Below are 20,492 nucleotides of genomic sequence, written 5' to 3' on the forward strand. Positions count from 1 at the left end.
CATGCTGCAGCACTGCTCATTTGAACAATCGCATTTCTGTTGAGAATTTTACTAACGTTCGCGATTGTCAAAATAATCGATCAATACCTGATGGAATACTGAGGTTAGGTCCGGATCAATTAAATTCATGGCAGTTTTGCTAGAGCTTCTGAACGTGGCTTACTCAGTGTTCCAGTGCGATTTCCGGTTTTTTTCTTGTCGCCCTACTGGTCATGTAGTGCATGTCAGAATAGATCTAAAATAGAGAACGAAGCAGACTCCACACTCGCTGTTTTTTTTTTCATTCTGTCGGCCTAAGATCTTCCAGCAACCTGGAAATACATTCGGTCATGATCCGAAACACTTGGGTCTGGGAAAGCCCCTAGTAAGTTTTTGCATGAGTCCATGAGAACTATGATTATCTAAATAAATCGGTATCTTGCACTGTCTAATAAAGGATTTATAAAATTCGAGACCTTTCGCGACTGAACACCTTAGGTATGTAACATGTATCATATTCTGATTATAATTTAATAAACTCATCTATAGATATCTATATCTAAATGTATGGTTTGAATCTTGATAAAACTAGTTTTGGTTTTTATTATTGTTTATCACCCTTATTCTTGTGCACGACGAATGCGACAACCTTGCGAAGGTGGCTCGTATTCTCATTTACGACAGCGAAATTAAATTGGCTTGTTATTCGTCCATATCGCTTTCGAACGAATCTCGCATTCGTCGTAAACAAGAAAGAGTGAATATAATTAGTTTTCAATCTAAATATATCTACGACAAAACTATTTCTCGTCATAAAATTTTCGACCAATTTTAATTGTTCAAAAATACCTTTGCACTACCGTTTCTTCGCTTTTCTGATATTTGATTACCTGAAAAAAGAAGAAAAAATACAATGAGTAAAATGTTCTCCAACAACAAATCAGTTACTAATAATTGCATTGGCACAAATCCATCTAGACAGCGAAACAAAGAATTTGCCGCAAAACGTTAATAGCATTCCGTTGTATTTACTTGCGACCGAGAAAGGTCACCTAAAGAAGGGAACATTGTTCGACGGCGTCATCGCATTGTAGAATAAAACAAGCGATATCCGTACAAGCGCACCATTCACCAAAAAACAACAGCACACAACCATCCAAACAACATTCCTTCTTTTCGACAATGTGACGCTAAGTAATACGATTAATCAGGTATGATAAGATGACACGGAAAAAACAGCAACACACCAATGCTAAACACCAATAGGTTGATATTATCAAACACGCAGAAACTTGACTCAACGAATGTATAAAACAAACTTCACTTTATTAAGCTCGGATAAATATCGGTATAACAAATAATAATTGGCTACATTGGTTGGGTCGGTCGGGGCTGGATCCAGTTTGTTCCCCCTATAAGGAGGATTGAGTAAGCTTGTCGAAATTGACTGGCACGAACCATGGTGGCCTCCAGAGGTGATTTCGGCAGATTAGTGACAGCAAATGTTCTCGACGGCTTCTGTGCAGTTGTGCGCACTGTAGTTAATCAGTTTAACGTCATACTGGTGCAGCTGGGAGATGGTATTATTGAGATTCGAACATTCCCAGTTATTTCCGTCCAGGTACAGTGACTGCAACCGAGGAAAGGAGTTCTGTATTTCGCACATGCTGATGTAGGACAAGCGATTGTTGGAGAGAAACATTTCTTGCAGAACGTTGAACTGCCACTGGCTCGCATCCAGGATCGATAACTGATTGTTGTTAAGCATCAAGGTTGTCAAACGGGGTAGATGAAGCAGATCAGTGAAGGTTGTGATGGTACGGATGCGATTATGCGATAGCTTTAAGGTAACGAGATCCTTTGCCACATCGAAACTGGAAAGGTCAACCTTCTCCAGATAATTGTTGCTCAAGTCAAGATCACGCAGTTTGTAAAGGCCTTTGAGAAAGTTGATCGACTGAAGTCTGTTGTGGCTCAAATTCAGTGATTTTAAGTGGTACGTCGAATCGGGATTTACAATCAATTCAGGCAGATAGTTGTACGAAACGTCCAAGCTCAGCAGGTGTTCCCAAAGGTAGAAGGACATCAAGGAAACGTTTTGCATTGCGATCGTTTGAGCGTTTGTTAGTTTTTCCGCAACCTCTTTGGTGACGGCGGTGATCATGGTACTTTCGTCCGACATAGGATAGATACCGAAGACAAGATCATGATGATCGGGAAATTCCCATGTTGACACATCTGTGTATTCGGTGATAATTACGTTGTTCAGTTCGCAGACGTCCATTCGCAATGTACTGCAGTTTAGCTGCAGGCCAAGGGCTGCACCAATAAGTGCTCCGAAGATCCTGAAATTGAAGAGCTGTTACATTGTTTTTTTTTTAACTTTAGAAACTCCGTCAACTCACCAGAGTCCAGCGTCGAAGGTATTCATACTCGTAGAACTGTGACTGTGCATCAGCAAAGCTAGGAAAGAAATGGCATAACGTTGCATTTCTGCACTTGCCAAATAGAACTATGCGCGAACGAATTTAAGTGGTTAAGTACTACAAATCTGAGCACGCAATGCACGTTGAAACAAAAAGCCGCAACAATGATATCACTCGAGAGATGTACTTGACCAGGAAATGGTAATTGGTGTTAATCTAGAAAATAAGACATCAAATCAGTTCAATGAAAAATGAAACTCGTGCACTCTGTTGTACTAGGCATATGGTTACGATCTTTTCGCGAGTTTGCTGCCTGGACGCGTGAAATGCTATGATAAATGCAAATTATTCGCTTAAATGATGGAGTACAACATAATTACAGGTTTGCTTGTGATAAGATATGGTCAAACTGGCACAAGTTTATGATGTAGAACAGAAGCAAATTTTGCAGTTTTTTATCAATCTCGTCGAAAAAAAGTTCTGCTGTATTTGAAAAATCACTAACAATATACAGGTATACTGAATGCTCTTCTTGCGCTGATGTTTGCAGGTTAAAAGTCGGTGTAATTTAATGAAAGCTCAACGTGGAAAAATAGTGAAAAGAACACGCAAAAAATTACATTAAAAAGAAATCACTGTATATATATTTCGAAAAATCGGAACACACACTCAATAGTCTGGTAGTTGCAGCGAAAAGATTCAGTGGGCTGAGTAAGACATAAGTAAAACAATATTCCTCCCCATATCCATTAGCATACCTCATGAAGTTGTTTCCATAATGTTGCTATTGAGTAAATCAATAAAGAGATAGCGCGGGTAATGTTTTGCATTCTTCGTAGCAACTCAATTTGCTATTCAAAATCGCGACGAGCTGCAGTTCTGCAGCCAAGGCACCCATTTGCCAAGCAAACAACAGTAATAGGTATAGCATGGAAAGTTCAAAACGATTGCAAATATAAAGTGAGGAAAATGAAGAAAAATGACAGTCCATGAAGAGTGGAAAGCATGTGAAATAAATATATAGGATCGTTCAGACGACTATAGGATTGTTCTCGCGAGACCCACGATTGCAAAATTTCACGATCCGGCGTGACTGGTACGGTACCATTAATCACTCTACGAAGAACCGCTGCGCGAGATCCAATAAACTGATGATGTTGAATGACTATATAGAAATAAGGGTTGTTAAATTGCAAAAAAATGCAAATGAAATAGTAGATCAGATCTAAAGTAAATCTAATACGATGTGGATCGACGCCTTTGGGTAGTGCGCTGTTCTCAACACGATTAGATCAGCCGAAATTGGTTACATCGTATAGTAACCCTAAGATTCAAATTCAAATTGTTCGAAATAATAATTGGTAGTTTGGATACCTCCGTGTTCAACAAAGATATTACTCAGTAGATCGACGATCGATGGAGGCAATGTGATAAAATTTTTTCACGCGTCTTAGCACGTTCTGGGCACATTGTAATTGGTGTAAATAAAGGGCGAACACGAAATTATTGCGATACCGAAAATGTCATGCCAATTTTCTTATAATATATAAAATCAAACCAAAATTTTAGGGTAGTTTTATACATATATTTACTTCAAAAATCAAAAGAAAAGTTCATCGATGGAGCCTTGAGTACATTTTCGCTTGATGCCCTCCATCAAAGTCTTTACAGTGTCATCCGGTACCAGTTTCTCAGTTTTTTCCATTAACATGTCCTTCTCCTCTTTGACTGTCTTCTTGCTCTTCCGAAGTTCCCGCTTCATCATTGCCCAGTACCCAGTGCCCATGTCCTTTGGAACAAAATGGACAGAATTGGCCTCATACCACTCCAGGACACTTTTAGAATAGTGGCATGATGCCAAATCTGGCCAAAATAGCGCAGCTTCGTCGTGCTGCTGCAAGAACGGCAAAAAGCGCTTCTCGAGGCACTCAAATTTGTAGATCTCGCCATTTACTGTGCCCTTTGTCACGAAAGGCTCACTCCTAAGTCCGCAAAAGCAGGTGGCCTGCCAAATGAGATATTTGGAGGCGAACTTCGACATTTTCATCTTCTTAAATTTGTCGTCCACATAGAACTTGCTCTTGCCGGTGAAAAACTTCAACCCCGGAATTTGCTTAAAATCGGCTTTTATATACGTTTCGTCGTCCATCACACAGCAGCCATATTTTGTCAGAATCTTCTCGTAGAGCTTCCGTGTCCGAGTTTTAGCCGTCGATTGTTGCCGCTCATCGCGGTTTGGGAAGTTCTGTACCTTGTATGTATGTAGTCCAGCTCTCTTCTTTGCATTCTGGACGTAGCTCTGCGACATGCCTATCTTTTTAGCCTAATCACGGCTTGAGACGTTGGGATTTGCTTTAATCATCCGCTTCACCTTTCCCTCCGTCTTTTTGTTCTCCGGTCCCGGTTTTCTTCCAGCTCCTTCCGTGATCCAACGTCAACCGCTCTTGGAACCGCTTCAACACTCTGGAGACGGTTGAATGGTGAATGTTCAACATTTTTCCCAACTGCCGGTGCGACAGGTCAGGAAATTCCAGGTGTTTGGAAAGAATTTGTTCTCTCGACTCGCGTTGGTTCACCTCCATTTTCGTTGAATCGAAAAACACGACTTCGAGTTTGACAGCATGTAAACAATACACATCAATGAAAAAGTGTGCAAAATTTGGTTGATGTTTGGTAAAAATGTTGTTGAATGTGTCGCAATAATTTCGTGTTCGCCCTTTAATGGAACCTATCTACCTGTTATTGCTATAAATACATACATTTAATTTTTTAGCTCGACAATTTGTGGCTATGGCTGTATGTATATGTAAAATTCTAATACTACTTGTTATGCACTGATTGAACAGATTTAAGCATCTTAAGTGAGGATTATCATATAAACGTTTAAAATCATACTGAATCTTTGTGCGTGGTTCAAAAAAAAATGTTTGCATGTTAAACGCTCAATTTTTCTTTTATTTTGAAGCTCTGCTTTTTGGCTGAAAAGCACAAAAAATATTTTTTTATGTTACTTATGGGCCAAAAATAGTGAAAAATGAAAAAAAAAATGGTGATGATGAAATGTGTAGTGCTGTGATCGAGTATGGTTAGAGTAGCACAAATTAATCTTCAGCATAAAAGTATAGCCTTGTGCAAGAAGGAAAAGCTTCAACCTTCTGATGACTTCAAAAGAGTTGTACCATACTGTGGCAAACATGTGTTTCCTCTCATAATCGGCAGTGATGCATATGCCCACCACATAATTTGAGGCAGCTCAGATCTCACTTTGAGCGCACCGAATTGATGGAATACTTAAGTAGTACTAATCTGCACATAATTATTGTAGGAAATCGCCCAACATTTGTACGAGCTGGCAGAAAAGAGGTGTTAGATGTAACTCTTTGCTCTAGCGGTATAACGCATAAGTTGGCGAAATGGCTCGTACCTAGCGAACTCGAATCGTCGTTATCTGATCATAAGTACACCATCTTGGATACTTTCAGCGTCTCGAAAAATATCGTCACATATCGTAATCCCAAATATACGAACTAGGATCTCTACCAAGAAGGCTTCGAGACTAGGTTTCATGGGTATCTTCCGACGATTGAATCTCCAAGTGACTTTGGTGAAGTCATGGATAAACCAAACTATCATAGTAGCTGCATACCAAGAGGCTTATTCATTTCGAGATATGCATACTTCTAGAGGGTGGAATACCGAACTTGTTCGACTCAAAAAGTTATGCAGAAGAGCTTCGAATCGCAGAGTACTCAACTGTCATTTCGACACCCATACTTGCTATGTACGGACCCATCACCGACAATTGCTCCTGAGTTCTTTCCAGGTAGTTCTGATTGTTGGGCATTTGCTCGTGTAATTGTGATAACCAAATCGGTCACTAGGCGATTGAAAGTTTTGCTCCGTATAAGATTCCAGGAAAAGGTGGAATCGTTCCAGTTCATACTTGTAGTCTTGCAACAATATAAATTCCATTAGTGTGGTGAGAAATAATTGAAAAATTTATTACTTAGGGGTCGCGTTACTTATGAGAAGCGAAAAAGTATGAGACCGATCAGTCCTACCTCCTTCCTTCTCAAATCAGTGGAACGTTTAATTGACCACTACATTCGGGGTGTTAGCTTTGGGCAAGCAGCTGCTGCATACCATGCAACATGTATATTTTGACAACGTGTCTTTCTAATCCATTTTGGAAGCAGCACGAGGTCATTGAGTACCTATCTTCATATATATAACTAACTGGATACACATAATGCTTAGTAACCGACATTTGTGATTATTGTTAGGACAAGTAAAGACAAGGAAACTGAGTGTCTGCGGATGTCCTCAAGGTGGTTTTCTGTCACCAATTCTATGGAACCTTGTCGCCGATGGTTTGCTGAGGAAACTTCGTAAGCTTGGATTTCCGATTTGTGGTTTCGCCGATGATTATCATATAATGATCACTGGTATTTGCATTAACACATTTTTTGATTTGATGTTGTTGAGCAATCGTACCTTCATATTAGTCTATCAGTTAATCCAAACAAATCATTAATGGTGCCATTACCCGGAGTTCATCCGTTGCAGTTCGTTGACTCTGAAAGTATTGTCGAAGATCAAGTTTACTATGTTAAGGTAATTCTTTAGCTTGCTTGATCTTCGGCTAATGTAGACCGGCTATCGGCAAATCTCAAACCCAAGTACATTCAGTGAATCTATACAACAATTGTTAAACCAATACTTCGGCAGATTCAAGATCGAAATTAGTAATCGCACGTCGAACGCAAATCGAAGAACTTAGCATTTCAAATGCATCCAACTTCTATGGGTACTCGGTCATTCCGGTATTATTGTATTTGTATTTTGCCGACGAATTGGCCAGAACGGGCTACGTTGCGGCTGACCTCGTTGGTCCAGACTCAGCTTCACCTGCTGGATAAAGCACAATTTTCAATCTTGGGCTGCATCCGAACATGTCAACTATTGGCGAAACTTGCAAGCTTGCGTGCAAAATAAAACTTGTGAGTTCGAAAATGCCAAAACACAATTGCAGCATTCTAGTCATAACACTGACTGGACACTGGAAACTCAATTATCGCATGGTTATTATTCATCGTGCTGAGTATTATTCGTGTGATCTTTGTGAAACCTTGCTATATAAGAAAGGCAAAAATGTGCCAAAGTCCAAGAGTTAATTTCGGCCAAAAAAAAAATTCAGCTTTATTTCAAATCTCTATGGTTCAGGCATTTGAAAGACACTTACTATCAAAAATACAAATTCGATTTTGAAATTTTTCTTTACTCCCCTCTTTGAACATTTTTTTCAGTTCCTGCTTAAATGGAATCAAGAACTGTCGCACAGTGGGACCAATCCAAAAAAGGTGGGACAAAACCTATTTGAGACCTTAGATGTCATTTTAGAGCCAGCATTTCTTCGTATGATATGTTTACAATATTATTCTGCAACTTTTTAAATAGAATATTTTTTAGTTAGGTAGAGCCCAAAACAAAAAAAAAATTTGCGCGGTGGATGTTTTCGATAAAGTTGTACAATATTATGCTTTGAATAACTTCGTCTAAGATACGACAGACATCAGACCTATTTTTTGAAATTGTTGTTTTTTGTAAATATGACCGAAAAATCAGTTTTTCAATTTTTCAACGCTAAAAACTTTAATTTGCTCAATTATACCTCGAATCGTGACCGTATATGTAGTTGAAAAAGTATTCTTTTTTCCCAAATGGGTGATATTGGTATTACAAAGAACCCCATTTTTGGTAAAAATAACCTCGAAGTTGTCTGAAGACTGCTTCAGTTTTAAATTAATACCGCAAAATTTATTTGAACAAAACGGTTTTTCTAAGAAACACCCAAACTTTTGATTTTAGATTTGTTGTAAAATGAAAGGTATGGCAGATAGAGCTTACTTTTCTTCAGCACTTTTATTAATCTTTTCGTTTTACAACTGCACCGAAGGCTCTGTCTAGAATGGTTAAAAAGTTAATTTTTTGATCTTGGATAAATTGGAATCACCCATACTGTTGTTTCAACAAAAGGTAGGGGTTCAAAGACATAATAGGTCTAAGCGGTTTAGTTCTAGTAAAATCTCAAAGTTCTTGCTAAATTTACATTTTGGACCACTATGCAGTGTGTTTTGCCGCTATTTTGTTGTAAATAACTAGTAATCTTCATTTTATTATTTTCAAAATTGCACATATTTTGTCGCATGGTATTTTAAATGTTTGTTGTACTGATGGCATTGTAAGAGAGGACGTATCCGCCTGGTGATGTCAATAGGGCTGACATTGTTTTGGAAAGAGCCGACTAATTTCTATGATTATTTGATGCTTGTTTGACAAACTAGGCAATAAATCCACGGGGAATTAGGTGTGCGTGGGGAGGACGCATGGTCTTGCCTGAGCGGAGTGATAAATTCAGTCATGTATGAAAATTCACCATTCGCAATAGGAATCGAAGGCCAGTTATTGATTTTTCGCAGTCATATCAGCACGAAGACATGTTTGTCGCGGAAATGGTTGATAATGTTTAGTTGTGCTCCCAGTTCGGTTCCACTTTTGTTTTTTTCTATTCAAGACTTATTTGTACAAACGAATATAAAATACTGAATTGTAAATTGTTATAAGATGTTGATACGATTATAGAAACCAATTTTCTTCCGACACGAATGCACCCTTAGGTGTAAAGTGTCGTTAATAAACAACAACAAGATTTTTTATTGCTTTTCCTTTTGCTGGTGTTTGTTTACTGTATGAATAATGTTTTAATTAACTGCAATCTATATCTTCACACAGAACTTTAATAATGTCAACTATATCATGTTTTTATACTTTCTTAGTACTTACTTGGCATAACCAGTAGTTCTCATGAAAATGAATAAATCGCGCGCAGAAGTGATTTATTAGAATCGACATTCTATTATTTGCTTAGACTTGGCATTCTGTTATAGTATTACTGCGGAAATAACTCAGTTTTCTATTGTGGTTGTCATATTATTTTGCAGTTTAATATTAATAAAAGACCCTCTTACTACGAAACCATTATACATGTGAAATTTCAACTATCTACAAGAATAGTACCTGCTACTGTATAATTTTTTTATATATATTATTTTCTATTTGATTATATTGTTTTGTTTGCATTACATTTCTAATTTAGTATATTGGGTGTTCAGCCACAAGTGGTGACTTTTCATCCCTATTGTTTACATGATTAATACTGTTCGTCATAATTTCTAATGTTTCTATGTTTGCGAGTCTGTGCAACTCATTTGTGCTAAACCAGGGAGGACGCTTCAAAATCATTTTCAGAATTTTATTCTGAATCCTTTGAAGCGTTTTCTTCCTAGTAGCACAACAACTTGCCCAGATTGGCACTGCATATAGCATTGCCGGCCTAAATATTTGTTTATAAATTAATAGTTTGTTCTTTAGGCAGAGCCTAGAATTCCTATTTATAATAGGGTATAAACATTTTATACAGGGTGTTTGGTTCATGGTTAAGAATCTCTCGGGGGGTGATAGACTGCCATATTTGGAGAAAAAAATTGTTCTACACATACCATCAAATCTCAACCGTTACAGAGTTATTGAACTTTTTGTGTAAAAAACTTATTTGTCTTAAAATACCTCTAACTTTAAAAGTATACTTTGTATTTTAAATGTTTTAGTTCCATTCGAAAGGTGAGAAAATTTTCTATTGAATGGTGTTCTCATATCTTTTAAGTAATTAGTTTTAATTACCTTTTAACTGTAAAGTAGTTAAAAGTTAGTGTTTTTGTGGAGGTTTTTGCTAATTTTCTCGAAATAATGAAGTATGATTATAGCAATATCCAGTATCCAAAAGTTGAGTTTTAGGACGATTCATAATTTGTTCTTGGACGTCATATTTCTATCTCTTCTCATTTCTTAGTAATTTAATTACTATACTTTTCCCGTAACCGACTTGCAAGTGCTTAAAAGACTCTAATCTAAAAAATATGCTTTATATCATTATTTACAAGATTTCATTGGAAAGCTGAGAAAATTTCCTATCAATGTATGTACAAATGTCTTTTAGTTAAGTGTACTAAATGATTTTTTACTAACGAAATATCTCAAAATTTGTGTTTTTTGGAGAGTTTTTTAATTATTCTAATTATTAATCAACAAAATTTATCGTTACTATTGTTCATTTGATGCCCCTTAATGTTCTCTATAACTTTTAATTTGACACTTTATCTACATCTCTTTTCATTTTGCTGCTATTTAATAGTTAACACAGCATGAGCTCGCCACAAATGTAGTGGGTTCGAAATCGTTATTTTTGCATATGAAACGATGTGATAAAAACGATTTTGCGTCGAAACCAAAAGAGATAATTGAATGGAGTCAAAGAAAGAAATGTAGAGCTTGCTGAGATGCATTATTTCCATGATAATAATGGTGATGTTTATAATTTACTATTTTAAGAAAATTAACGAAAATGCTAATAATAGCACTAACTTTAAACTAAGTTACTTTTAAAAGAATACTAAATTCACTTAACTGAAAGGTATTAATACATTTTTCACTGTAAAATTTTCCTGGCTTTCGAATAAAAAGAAAAAAAGTACAATAAGTGCCGTAATTTTTCAATTAGAGCTGGTACTAGTGAAAATAACATAAAAATATCCAAGTTGAATAACCCAAAATCATGAAAATAAGAAAAGGTAAGTGTATCATGTCAAAGAACAAATTAAGCAGCTCATCAAGACTAACAATCTGAATTATTAAAAAGATGAGGTTAACTATTATGATTTTCAAGAAATGAACGAAAAATCGTCTGAAATGGTTTAATTTTCAATAAATTACTTTGAAAAGGCTATTTAAACTCATTAGCTGAAACATGTGAGGGCATCACTCAATGCGAAATTTTCTCACCTTTCGAATGGAACTAAAACATTTAAAATACAAAGTATACTTTTAAAGTTAGACTTATTTTAAGACAAATAAGTTTTTTACACTACATGTTCAATAACTCTGTAACGGTTGAGATTTGATGGTATGTGTAGAACAATTTTTTTCTCCAAATATGGCAGTCTATCACCCCCCGAGAGATTCTTAACCATGAACCAAACACCCTGTATATTTGTTGCATTTTGTTTGGATTCCTTCAATGTGATCCTTAAAAGTGAGTTTTTTATCGTAAATCAAACCCAAGTATTTAACTTGATCTGTCCACGTTAAATTCAAACCATTAAATTTAATAATATGGTTATTGTTTGATTTAAGAGAAGAAGCTCTTGGCTTATGCGGAAACACAATCAATTGTGTTTTTGCCGCATTAGTGGAAATTTTCAATTTTTTCAGGTAATCATTGAAAATATTTAAGCTTCTTTGCAGTCGACTGCAAATAATACGAAGACTCTTACCAGTGGCTGAGATGCTAGTATCATCACAGAAAAGTGACTTTTTACAGCCTGTAGGTAGATATGGAAGATCAGAGGTAAAAATATTGTATAGTATTGGTGCGACTCTTGATCCTTGAGGGACGCCTGCTTTAACGGGTAGCTTATTAGATTTACAATTCTGATAAGAAACGTGTAGGGTACAGTTAGTAAGATAATTTTCAATTATTTTTATTATGTAAATTGGAAAATTGAAATCCCACATTTTGGCAATTAATCCTTTGTGCCAAACACTGTCGAAGGTTTGCTACTGTATAAGATTCCGCATTTCATCCAAACTATCGCCGGGTAAAATCAGCACCGAAACGTTACCGATATATTAAAATATAAGTAATGCTTCTCATAGTCAGCTATCCGGAGTTCAAGTTGCTTATTCGGCCAATCGTCTTAATACGATAAATGATAAATTTCCCAAATTCTCGGCAGCCGGCTGCCTAGCGCAATTATTACATAATAACGCTGTTTCCACACTTACTAACAACTCTCCCCTTCCCGTGATACATGTGGAGATGCAGAGGATTCCTTGGGGTCTAGCAGCGACATGTATCGGACTAACATTCCCTAAATTTCCCAGAATGTGGGATTGTACAATGTGGCTCATCATGTTATTCCCAAGCATGTTGTTCCAATGGACATTTTGCAATCTCAATAGGTTCTGGTCAATAACCGAGTAGCAACCACGGGCGATCTCTTATGTTTTTCCATGCTAAAAACTCTAATTGATTAATTTAATATGTGCTATGAACTTGCAGGTATCACTAAAATACAACTTGTTGATAAAGGAACTAACAACGTAAAATCAATATTTTGACTTCTAAAACGATTTTTCATATAAATTTACACTATTTTCATAAATGATTTCTGTTTTCATGGGTACTTTCGTGTACCTAAACTTTGGCTACTTAAATATTCTATTATTCCAAGAATAAATTTAATATTACACAGAAGCAGTATATAGTCATTGTTTGAGTGACCAGTCATGTACGACGGTTTATAACATAAAATGTGCTCTTATTATTTTTAATTCATATACATTATTGACAAATAACAAAATGTTATATTGTACAGGCAAGTAAAACATATAGAGTTGATCAATTACGATTACAATATGGAAAGGTTAAAAAATATAAATTTGGAAGTTAAACTGCCAAATAACAACGATTTCGGTTCAACAAATACATCTACAGTATGTATAAGGTATTTTCAACAAAAATGTTCGGTGTTTTTTACATAGAATGTGTATGCAAAGTTTGAAAGAAATTAGTTAAGTAGTTTTTGAATGGTAGCTTCGTCACCAAGTCGTTTGTAGATGTTTTTTTGTATCGAAAAAATACAGAATGTTATTGAAATGATACACTATAATGTACAAAAGTTTTAATCAATTAGCTTCACGTAAAGTTCTAAAAAAATCGTAAACAAAGGGTTTTTTTTCACGCTGAAACTCTTAAAGCCCCCCCCCCCCTAAATACAACCAAAAAATGTTTCTTTTCATCGATTTTTTTCGGTACTTGTTTATATACTAAATTGAAAAATTCATGAATCGCTAATATAAAAATTCCAAAAATAACTGAAACCTATGAAAAAGTCCGTTCAAATGGGATTAAACGGTCTATTCTCTTTTTTCAATGCTACAAACTCTTGCCGCGGAAGGCGCCGTTGTTTGCTGCTGTACGTCGGATTAAATCAATTTACAACCGTTTGCATTGGGAACGACGGTAATCAGACAGATAGCTATTATTTATTGCCATTGTTGTTTCCTCATGTTTTGCGAGGTTTTTTTCCTCACCGGTTTTGGTAAAGCTGGCATAATATTTCGCTGAAATAGAATTTTGGCATCGCCAAAACCCTCCTTTGCGGTAGCGTTCGGCGGGTACAGTTTTACCATTGTACAAATGTTTTACTCTATTATCAAACCATCACGGGACGGTGTGGGCCAGTTTGTACTCACTTCTCACGAAATGCGTGAGTTGATGTCGTTTAAAGTTTCAGCCATTCCGTGCGGCTTTTTCGGCTGACGCAGGAAAAGTGGACCAAGAATTTGTGCTGGCTCAGTCTGCTAGTGGGAATTCATGAGAATACGAGTTTGAAACTGAACAGCTGCACACACTGTGTTGTTGAGTATGCGCGATAAATGCGGTTGATAAAAGTTTTCAGAGCATTTACATATGCATAGGGTGTTCCCATAAATTAATGCAGTAAAAATAGTGCGATCTGTCGGAACGAGCCTGAAGATTTAACATTTCAGGAAATGTCTATAATTTCTCAGCTCAATAATATTGCACAACGGCACAATATAGAATATAAAAAAATGGTGCGGGTTTCGCAATAATTGTAACAAATAACAACTCCTGGATGCTAGGCGCATATTTATTTTTCAACGGAATTTACCTAATTGTGGTTGACGCGATAACATCGCTTTATATGGCCCATGTTACAACGGGTGGCAGAAACAGTTGCACGGTGCCTTGTACTCAAACTGAACTGCGTCTGAAATGTTTTCATTCGAATAGAAATCCAAACACCGTGAAACTGCATTTAAAGTAAATATTAGCATATCAATAGCAAAGAGGGCCAGATAAAAAACTCTTGAGCAGTTGTGTGTTCATGTCTTTGTGAGTTTTTTTTTTTGCTTCCAGTTAGACGATCAAGTCGCGATCACCGGACTATGTCCACATTCAGCGTTCGAAGCAAACAACAAAATAAGACTTTCGGAGTACGCGTATGTCAATTAGCTTCAGCGGAAACGGCCACGCTTGGCAATTAAGTCTATTTAGTGACGTGTTTTACGAAGTCTGGTCGTAGCAAAACCGACAGTATGGCTACTGCTAACACACTGATCTGATCATTCGTGCCTGTCGAGATTGAAGTGAGTAAATTAATGTGGAACTAGATTTGCTAACCCTATGATTATCACATGTGTTTCCTCGGTAAATATTAGGATACGCCCCTTTTCATAACTTGGTATGTTTACACATACAGGAAGGACATTATTGGAAAAAAACCTGTGATGGGATAAATTTCTAATGCTGTCGAATAATGCATAATGTTTCGGCTTTTTAAGAAGTCGTTTTAAAGCAGAAATTGAAGAAGTGTATAGGAAGAATTCTTCAAAGACCGACACTATCAGCACAGTTTGAAAATAAATTGTGGATGAGAAGCCGAAGTAAAATATAAAAATCCACGAGAATGTAATATATACTTTTCACGCAATCCTCTACATTTTCAAGACGGAAAATTTTCCAAAGTTTTTGAATATTATATTTGAAAATCTACCACAAATACTGGTACAAATATTTACAATTTACTGAAAATCTTAATAGTTGTGTTTCGAAAATAAAACTAAGATTTTAAATCTCCGTTCTCCCTACTCATCTTTTCATGTATAGTTAAATATAATTGGGTACTATATGGATTCATTGTCTTTATGTAGTTTTTCATCAGCTAATCATATTAATGTCATTAATTATATTAACATTTAAACTCATCTCACCCAGAGCAAAATCTAAAAATCGCTCTGCAATAGAAAGCATCCAATTCTATCTACGGCTTTGTTACTTATCCAGTGTACAAATAGTGTAGGTAGTTAGAATAATGACCAAAAGTATTACAGATTTTCATAATACTCGATTTTGGGCGTCCATGAACGCCCACCGCAAGAATATCCTCCTTGATTAACCACAGCCAATTCTGTCCCGTAGTCGATGACCCCATGCAGAACATTCTTCTACCTGGTCTCTCTTCTGGAAATTTCGCTTTCTGCCCAACTTACTATAATTTGAAACTTTTTTCGTGGAATCCAACGTAGAAAACTGATCGAAATGGTGAGTACGAAACGAAAGCAATAATGTGATGAAAAATTCCCAGAGACAGGGATTCGAACCTGCAACCCTTGTCACTCCGGCCTAATGCACAAACCCTTATGCTATCTCTTAGCTATGATGATGTCCCAAGCATGTTCATATGACGATCGCATTGCCGACAGTGATCGTACTACTGCCACTAAAGCGAGATCACACACAACCGCCGCTTCCACCCAACACATTTATTCTATTTAATTTCCCCGCTATTTTTTTACATAATTTCTTTCGATTTCGATCTGTTTTCCTGGTATATACCACCAAAAGTCTTAAATAAAGTATTGGCACTTACGTCAAAATAAAATAAAAATTGCACTATAATAAAACACTATATCGTCGCTGTTATGCTATCTTATGACAAGCGCCATTTAGCACATTTCGAGAAAAAACAATTTTTAAATTTTGAAGTTTAATATCTTGAAACTTATAAATGGTAGAAACAATTTAAAAAAAGACAATTGATGCTTCTATTTATTCTGTAGTAATCTCTCAAATATTATGAAGATCGGTTGACTATATTGCGAGTTTTTATTATAAATGTAAACAAAAGTTGCACTCACAGGTGTCATAGAAGTATTGATGACAAAATTTGTATGGCGTGTCATAATCGTGCATGGAAAATTTTCCATAGAAAAGAAATCATCAATTATTAACTTTTATTTATATCTTTGGCTTCATTTGTTTTATAAACAATCGGTGAAATGCATTTTGAAGGAAATGAGTCAGGGATTCTAGAAAAATAGTTATTTTTGGTTGCAGTGTTGCCAAATATGTTTCCAGTTTAAAACTTACTGTACATTTTTTTACCACAATTCACAATTTTTAATTTTTATTTTGAAAAGGATTATGTCATTGTGTTCCTCAGATAGTTTTACACATAAAACCATCTTATACATCAAGATAACTTGAACCAATCCCCAGACACAGTCGTTAGAATCAAAAAATTAAAATTTTCTCAGCACGTTTTTCGCTATATCTCAGTAACCATGCAAAGTGTCAAAATTCTGCAAACGTCTCCTTGTAGAAATTTTTTAAACGAATGATGTAGCATACTTAACTCAGTTTACCCCAAAATGACGTTTGTCATAAGATAGCACAACAGCGACGATATAAGTGTTTTATTAACCTTCCTAGGTCAGCACACTTTTAGATTTTGCACAGCTCTTGTTTCATATTTCTAAGCTACTCTCATCTTTTATTCTGCTAACAAGTTTTAAGGGGCAGATTTCTTCACTCAAACACGTCTTCAACGTCCCTGTCTCATGGGTGCACAGAGGAACAACAGGAAATATCAATGTAAACTACGAAACTATAGCTGACAAACCAAACCGTAAAAACTCTATTTGTAGCTACCACGTACCATTTTACTTCGTGACGTGACTGAGATGATTATCACTTGCAGCTAATATTTCAATATATTTGAGAAATTCCACGAAGATCCGTCCGAAAATCTTTAAAATGGTGACCGACTACCTTAGATACCGATGAAACTTTATACATTTCACCGGCATGGAAGACTAAACATTTTCCATAGTCAATAAGATTATTTTGACTCAACAGAAATTTTTAAAAAGGGCGTAAACGTTTCTACGTGCATAAATTTCAAAAAAAAATTCGTTCGATTACTGTTTTTTAAACAGAAAAACTGTCTGAGAACGAGTTACAAGGAATGAAAACTTTTGTCCGAAAATAATATATACTGAAAAAAATATTGTATCATTTTTCACAAAAACAAAAATTTGAGTTAAAAATTTAAATTGCAAAAAAATCATTTTTTTTTTTAATTTTTATATTTTGTCAACAAAAACCTACAGATAAACATTTTGAATGTGATTGTATGATGGAGAACTAAAATGTAACGTGTACGTAATTACGCGTGTTAAATTCTATTTTATAACCGTGTGCCTTTCGCATAACCTCGTGTATTCTTGGGTGATCGCGCGCGGACCGTGAATCTGATACTTATTTTCGGTGTAGATGCTAGAAGAAAGTGAGATCTTCTATATTCTATAGTTCTATAGTTCCCGGTCACCATGGAAAGTGTCGTCTAGTAAATATGAGATTTATTTTTTGATTGGTCCAACTGGTTTTATGGACCTAAGTTCCTAGGACGGAGGGTAATGATTTCCGGACGTGACCGATACATGAACGCTCGAACACGGGCGTTTGTATGTTCGCGTTTGAAACTTCGTAAGTGCTAAAACATTCACCTTATTAACGGGGTGTTATCAAGTTTGCGCGATTGCGGGCGTAGGTATGCTGATCGCGAAGGACTTAAGCGTTTGTATATTAAAGTGTTTGTAGCGTGTGCTTGCGTACATGTGACTTCGCGTGTATAAATTCGAGTTTGTAACCGTATGGCCATTCACATATTCGCGTGCGTTCTTGGATGGTCACGCGGACCGCCATTCTGATATTTAGTTTTCGGTGTACATTTCGCATTCTGACAGGGAGTGAGTTATCCCATATCACTAGAGTTCCCGGTCATGTCGCCATGGAACGTGTTATCCAGTGGATATGAGAGCTTTCTTTTTAATTGGTTCCGTTGAAGGCATATACCTAAACTTCTGGAATGTTTATAAGTGCTAAGAGGTTCATATTATCACCGGGATGTTATAATGTCTGCGAGAATCCGTTGTAGGCTGCGTGGATGATCGCGAAGGGCTCAAGCATTTGTATGCTTGTTTGTCGCGTGTATAAATTAGATTTTTATTTCTCCATGGAACGTGTTGTTTAGTGGATATGAGCGTCTTCTTTTTGATTGGTCCACCTGAAAGCATTGGGCTTATGCTACTAGGGCCGAGAATAGGGACTTCTGGACGAAACCGATTCATGATCGCGCCAACACGGGCATTTGGAGGTTTACCTTAGTCACCGGAGTGTTATCCTGTTTGCGAGATCGTGGGTGTGGTTGTGCGTGGATGATCGCGAAGGACTCGAGCGTTTGTATGTTGACATTTTTGTCGCGTGTGCTAGTGTGTAAGTAACTTCGCGTGGATACTTTGTTTTATATATACCACGACGCATCAAATGATGTAAAGTTAACAGTCTTAAATGAGTTGTTCGTGTAATGCAATAAAATTCTTCATTGCTGTAAATGCAACACCAATCACGGTGTTCCTAAAACCGTTACTAACAAAAAATGACCATAAATTTGTCATACGGCATTAGAAAGATATAGTATCCAAGCATTTTCTCAGTGAATTTCAAAATGATCCATCGAGAGATTCGAGAGAAATTGCGATTTGAAGTTTTATGACACGTTTCATAAGACTACCAGCAAACACCCACGGGTTTGGTCCTATCTCTATAAACAAAAAAAAAATTGTCTACTTATTTAGTACATGGCATTCGAAAGATATAGTAATCAAGTATATCCCCTGCAAGTTTGAAAACATTTCATTGACGGAATCGAAATTTATAACGGTTTGGATGTGGTATACTGTCATAGATGGGTTTTCTACCAGACTTCAAGCGTGAATCCATATTTGTCCATTGACTATTTAGATCGTTTATACGTGTCGCGGTTTTTTAAAGGAAAACCTTATTATTTGATTTCATGAATATAATGTACAAAAGGTGTTAATTATATGGTGCACTGAAAAAAATATGAAAATAGGGTTGTCTACCAAACGTTAAATATGAGTAAATTAAAAAAAATGGATACAAGTTGGAATATTTACTTCAAAAGGCCATATCTAAATGATTTGTTGACCGATTCTAATTATTTTTTCATTATTGATCAAGTAGACGTTTCATCGTTAATTTTCATTAAGAAGAATATAAAATAGAGTTGCCTACTTCAAACAATAGACAACATAATTATCCTCAACTATATGTATTATCCAAGGGGTGAGTCGCTTGGCACAAATCTAATTGTGCTCACAAACAAACAGCGTGGTAGCTTGTGCCGCAATGTGCCACGATGTGCCACGGTGTGCCATGGTGTTCAGTAAAACAAAAGCAATGGTTGCTATGAGTATTCAACTACACTTTGTTGACAGTTTTTGAGTTGTCAAAAGTGTGCCTCATTGTGCCACACATTGTGGTAACGAGTGAAACGATCGTGTATTACTGTGAATCGTAATCTTATATCGTGTTATCGTAGGTGATACAATGTGTATGGCACATTGTTCTAAGCGACTCACCCCTTGGTATTATCACTATTTAGTGAATATCTTTATATTCAAAACGACGACCTATCAATTTCTATACACTAGTTGAATGCAACGAACGCAAACTACAAATAATGGAAAAATAAAACCATAAATTTAAAAAAAGGACTTGAATGAACGCTTTGCGTTTAAAGGGTCCTAATAAACAAACAACAACAACAAATTTAAAAAATATGAAGATATTTGCTCATTCAGATCAATTTATGTTATGATACGGTTTTTTTGGAAATTTTGTACAATCGTGATTCGCTGGTTGGGTTGACAGATGTTAAAACTGGTCAAAGGGGATGTTATTAGTACAAGTTCATCTGCTCATATCTCTAACTATTGTCAGTTTTATTATCGAATTGAACTTATCATGAGAATTTGACATTCAGATGTTTATACAGCAATTGCAATCAACTAGTATATAAAAATGGATAGGGCGCTATTTTTAATACAAACATATTCACTAAATAAACATAATACATATAGTTGAGATCATTTTATACATATATTTACTTCAAAAATCAAAAGAAAAGTTAATCGATGGAGCCTTGAGTGTAAAATTGAACGCATTTTCGCTTGATGCCCTCCATCAAAGTCTTTACAGTGTCATCCGGTACCAGTTTCTCAGTTTTTTCCATTTTC

At 36.1% G+C, this 20,492-nt stretch overlaps 2 protein-coding genes across 2 annotated transcripts in view; both read right to left on the reverse strand.

Moving 5' to 3' along the window:
• Nucleotides 1-20,492, reverse strand: part of LOC131692484 (uncharacterized) — a 273,903-nt gene that overhangs the window by 113,149 nt on the left and 140,262 nt on the right. The window lies entirely within an intron of this gene.
• On the reverse strand, nucleotides 1,285-2,525 carry LOC131692485 (oligodendrocyte-myelin glycoprotein-like). The gene is made up of 2 exons (XM_058979566.1): nucleotides 2,385-2,525; nucleotides 1,285-2,324 (listed from the first exon to the last, which is right to left on the reverse strand). The coding sequence occupies exons 1-2, from the start codon at nucleotides 2,468-2,470 to the stop codon at nucleotides 1,469-1,471; spliced, it is 942 nt and encodes a 313-aa protein (XP_058835549.1). The 5' UTR covers nucleotides 2,471-2,525; the 3' UTR covers nucleotides 1,285-1,468.

This window comes from Topomyia yanbarensis, chromosome 3, assembly GCF_030247195.1.
Source record: "Topomyia yanbarensis strain Yona2022 chromosome 3, ASM3024719v1, whole genome shotgun sequence".
NCBI classification, from domain to species: Eukaryota; Metazoa; Arthropoda; class Insecta; order Diptera; family Culicidae; genus Topomyia; species Topomyia yanbarensis.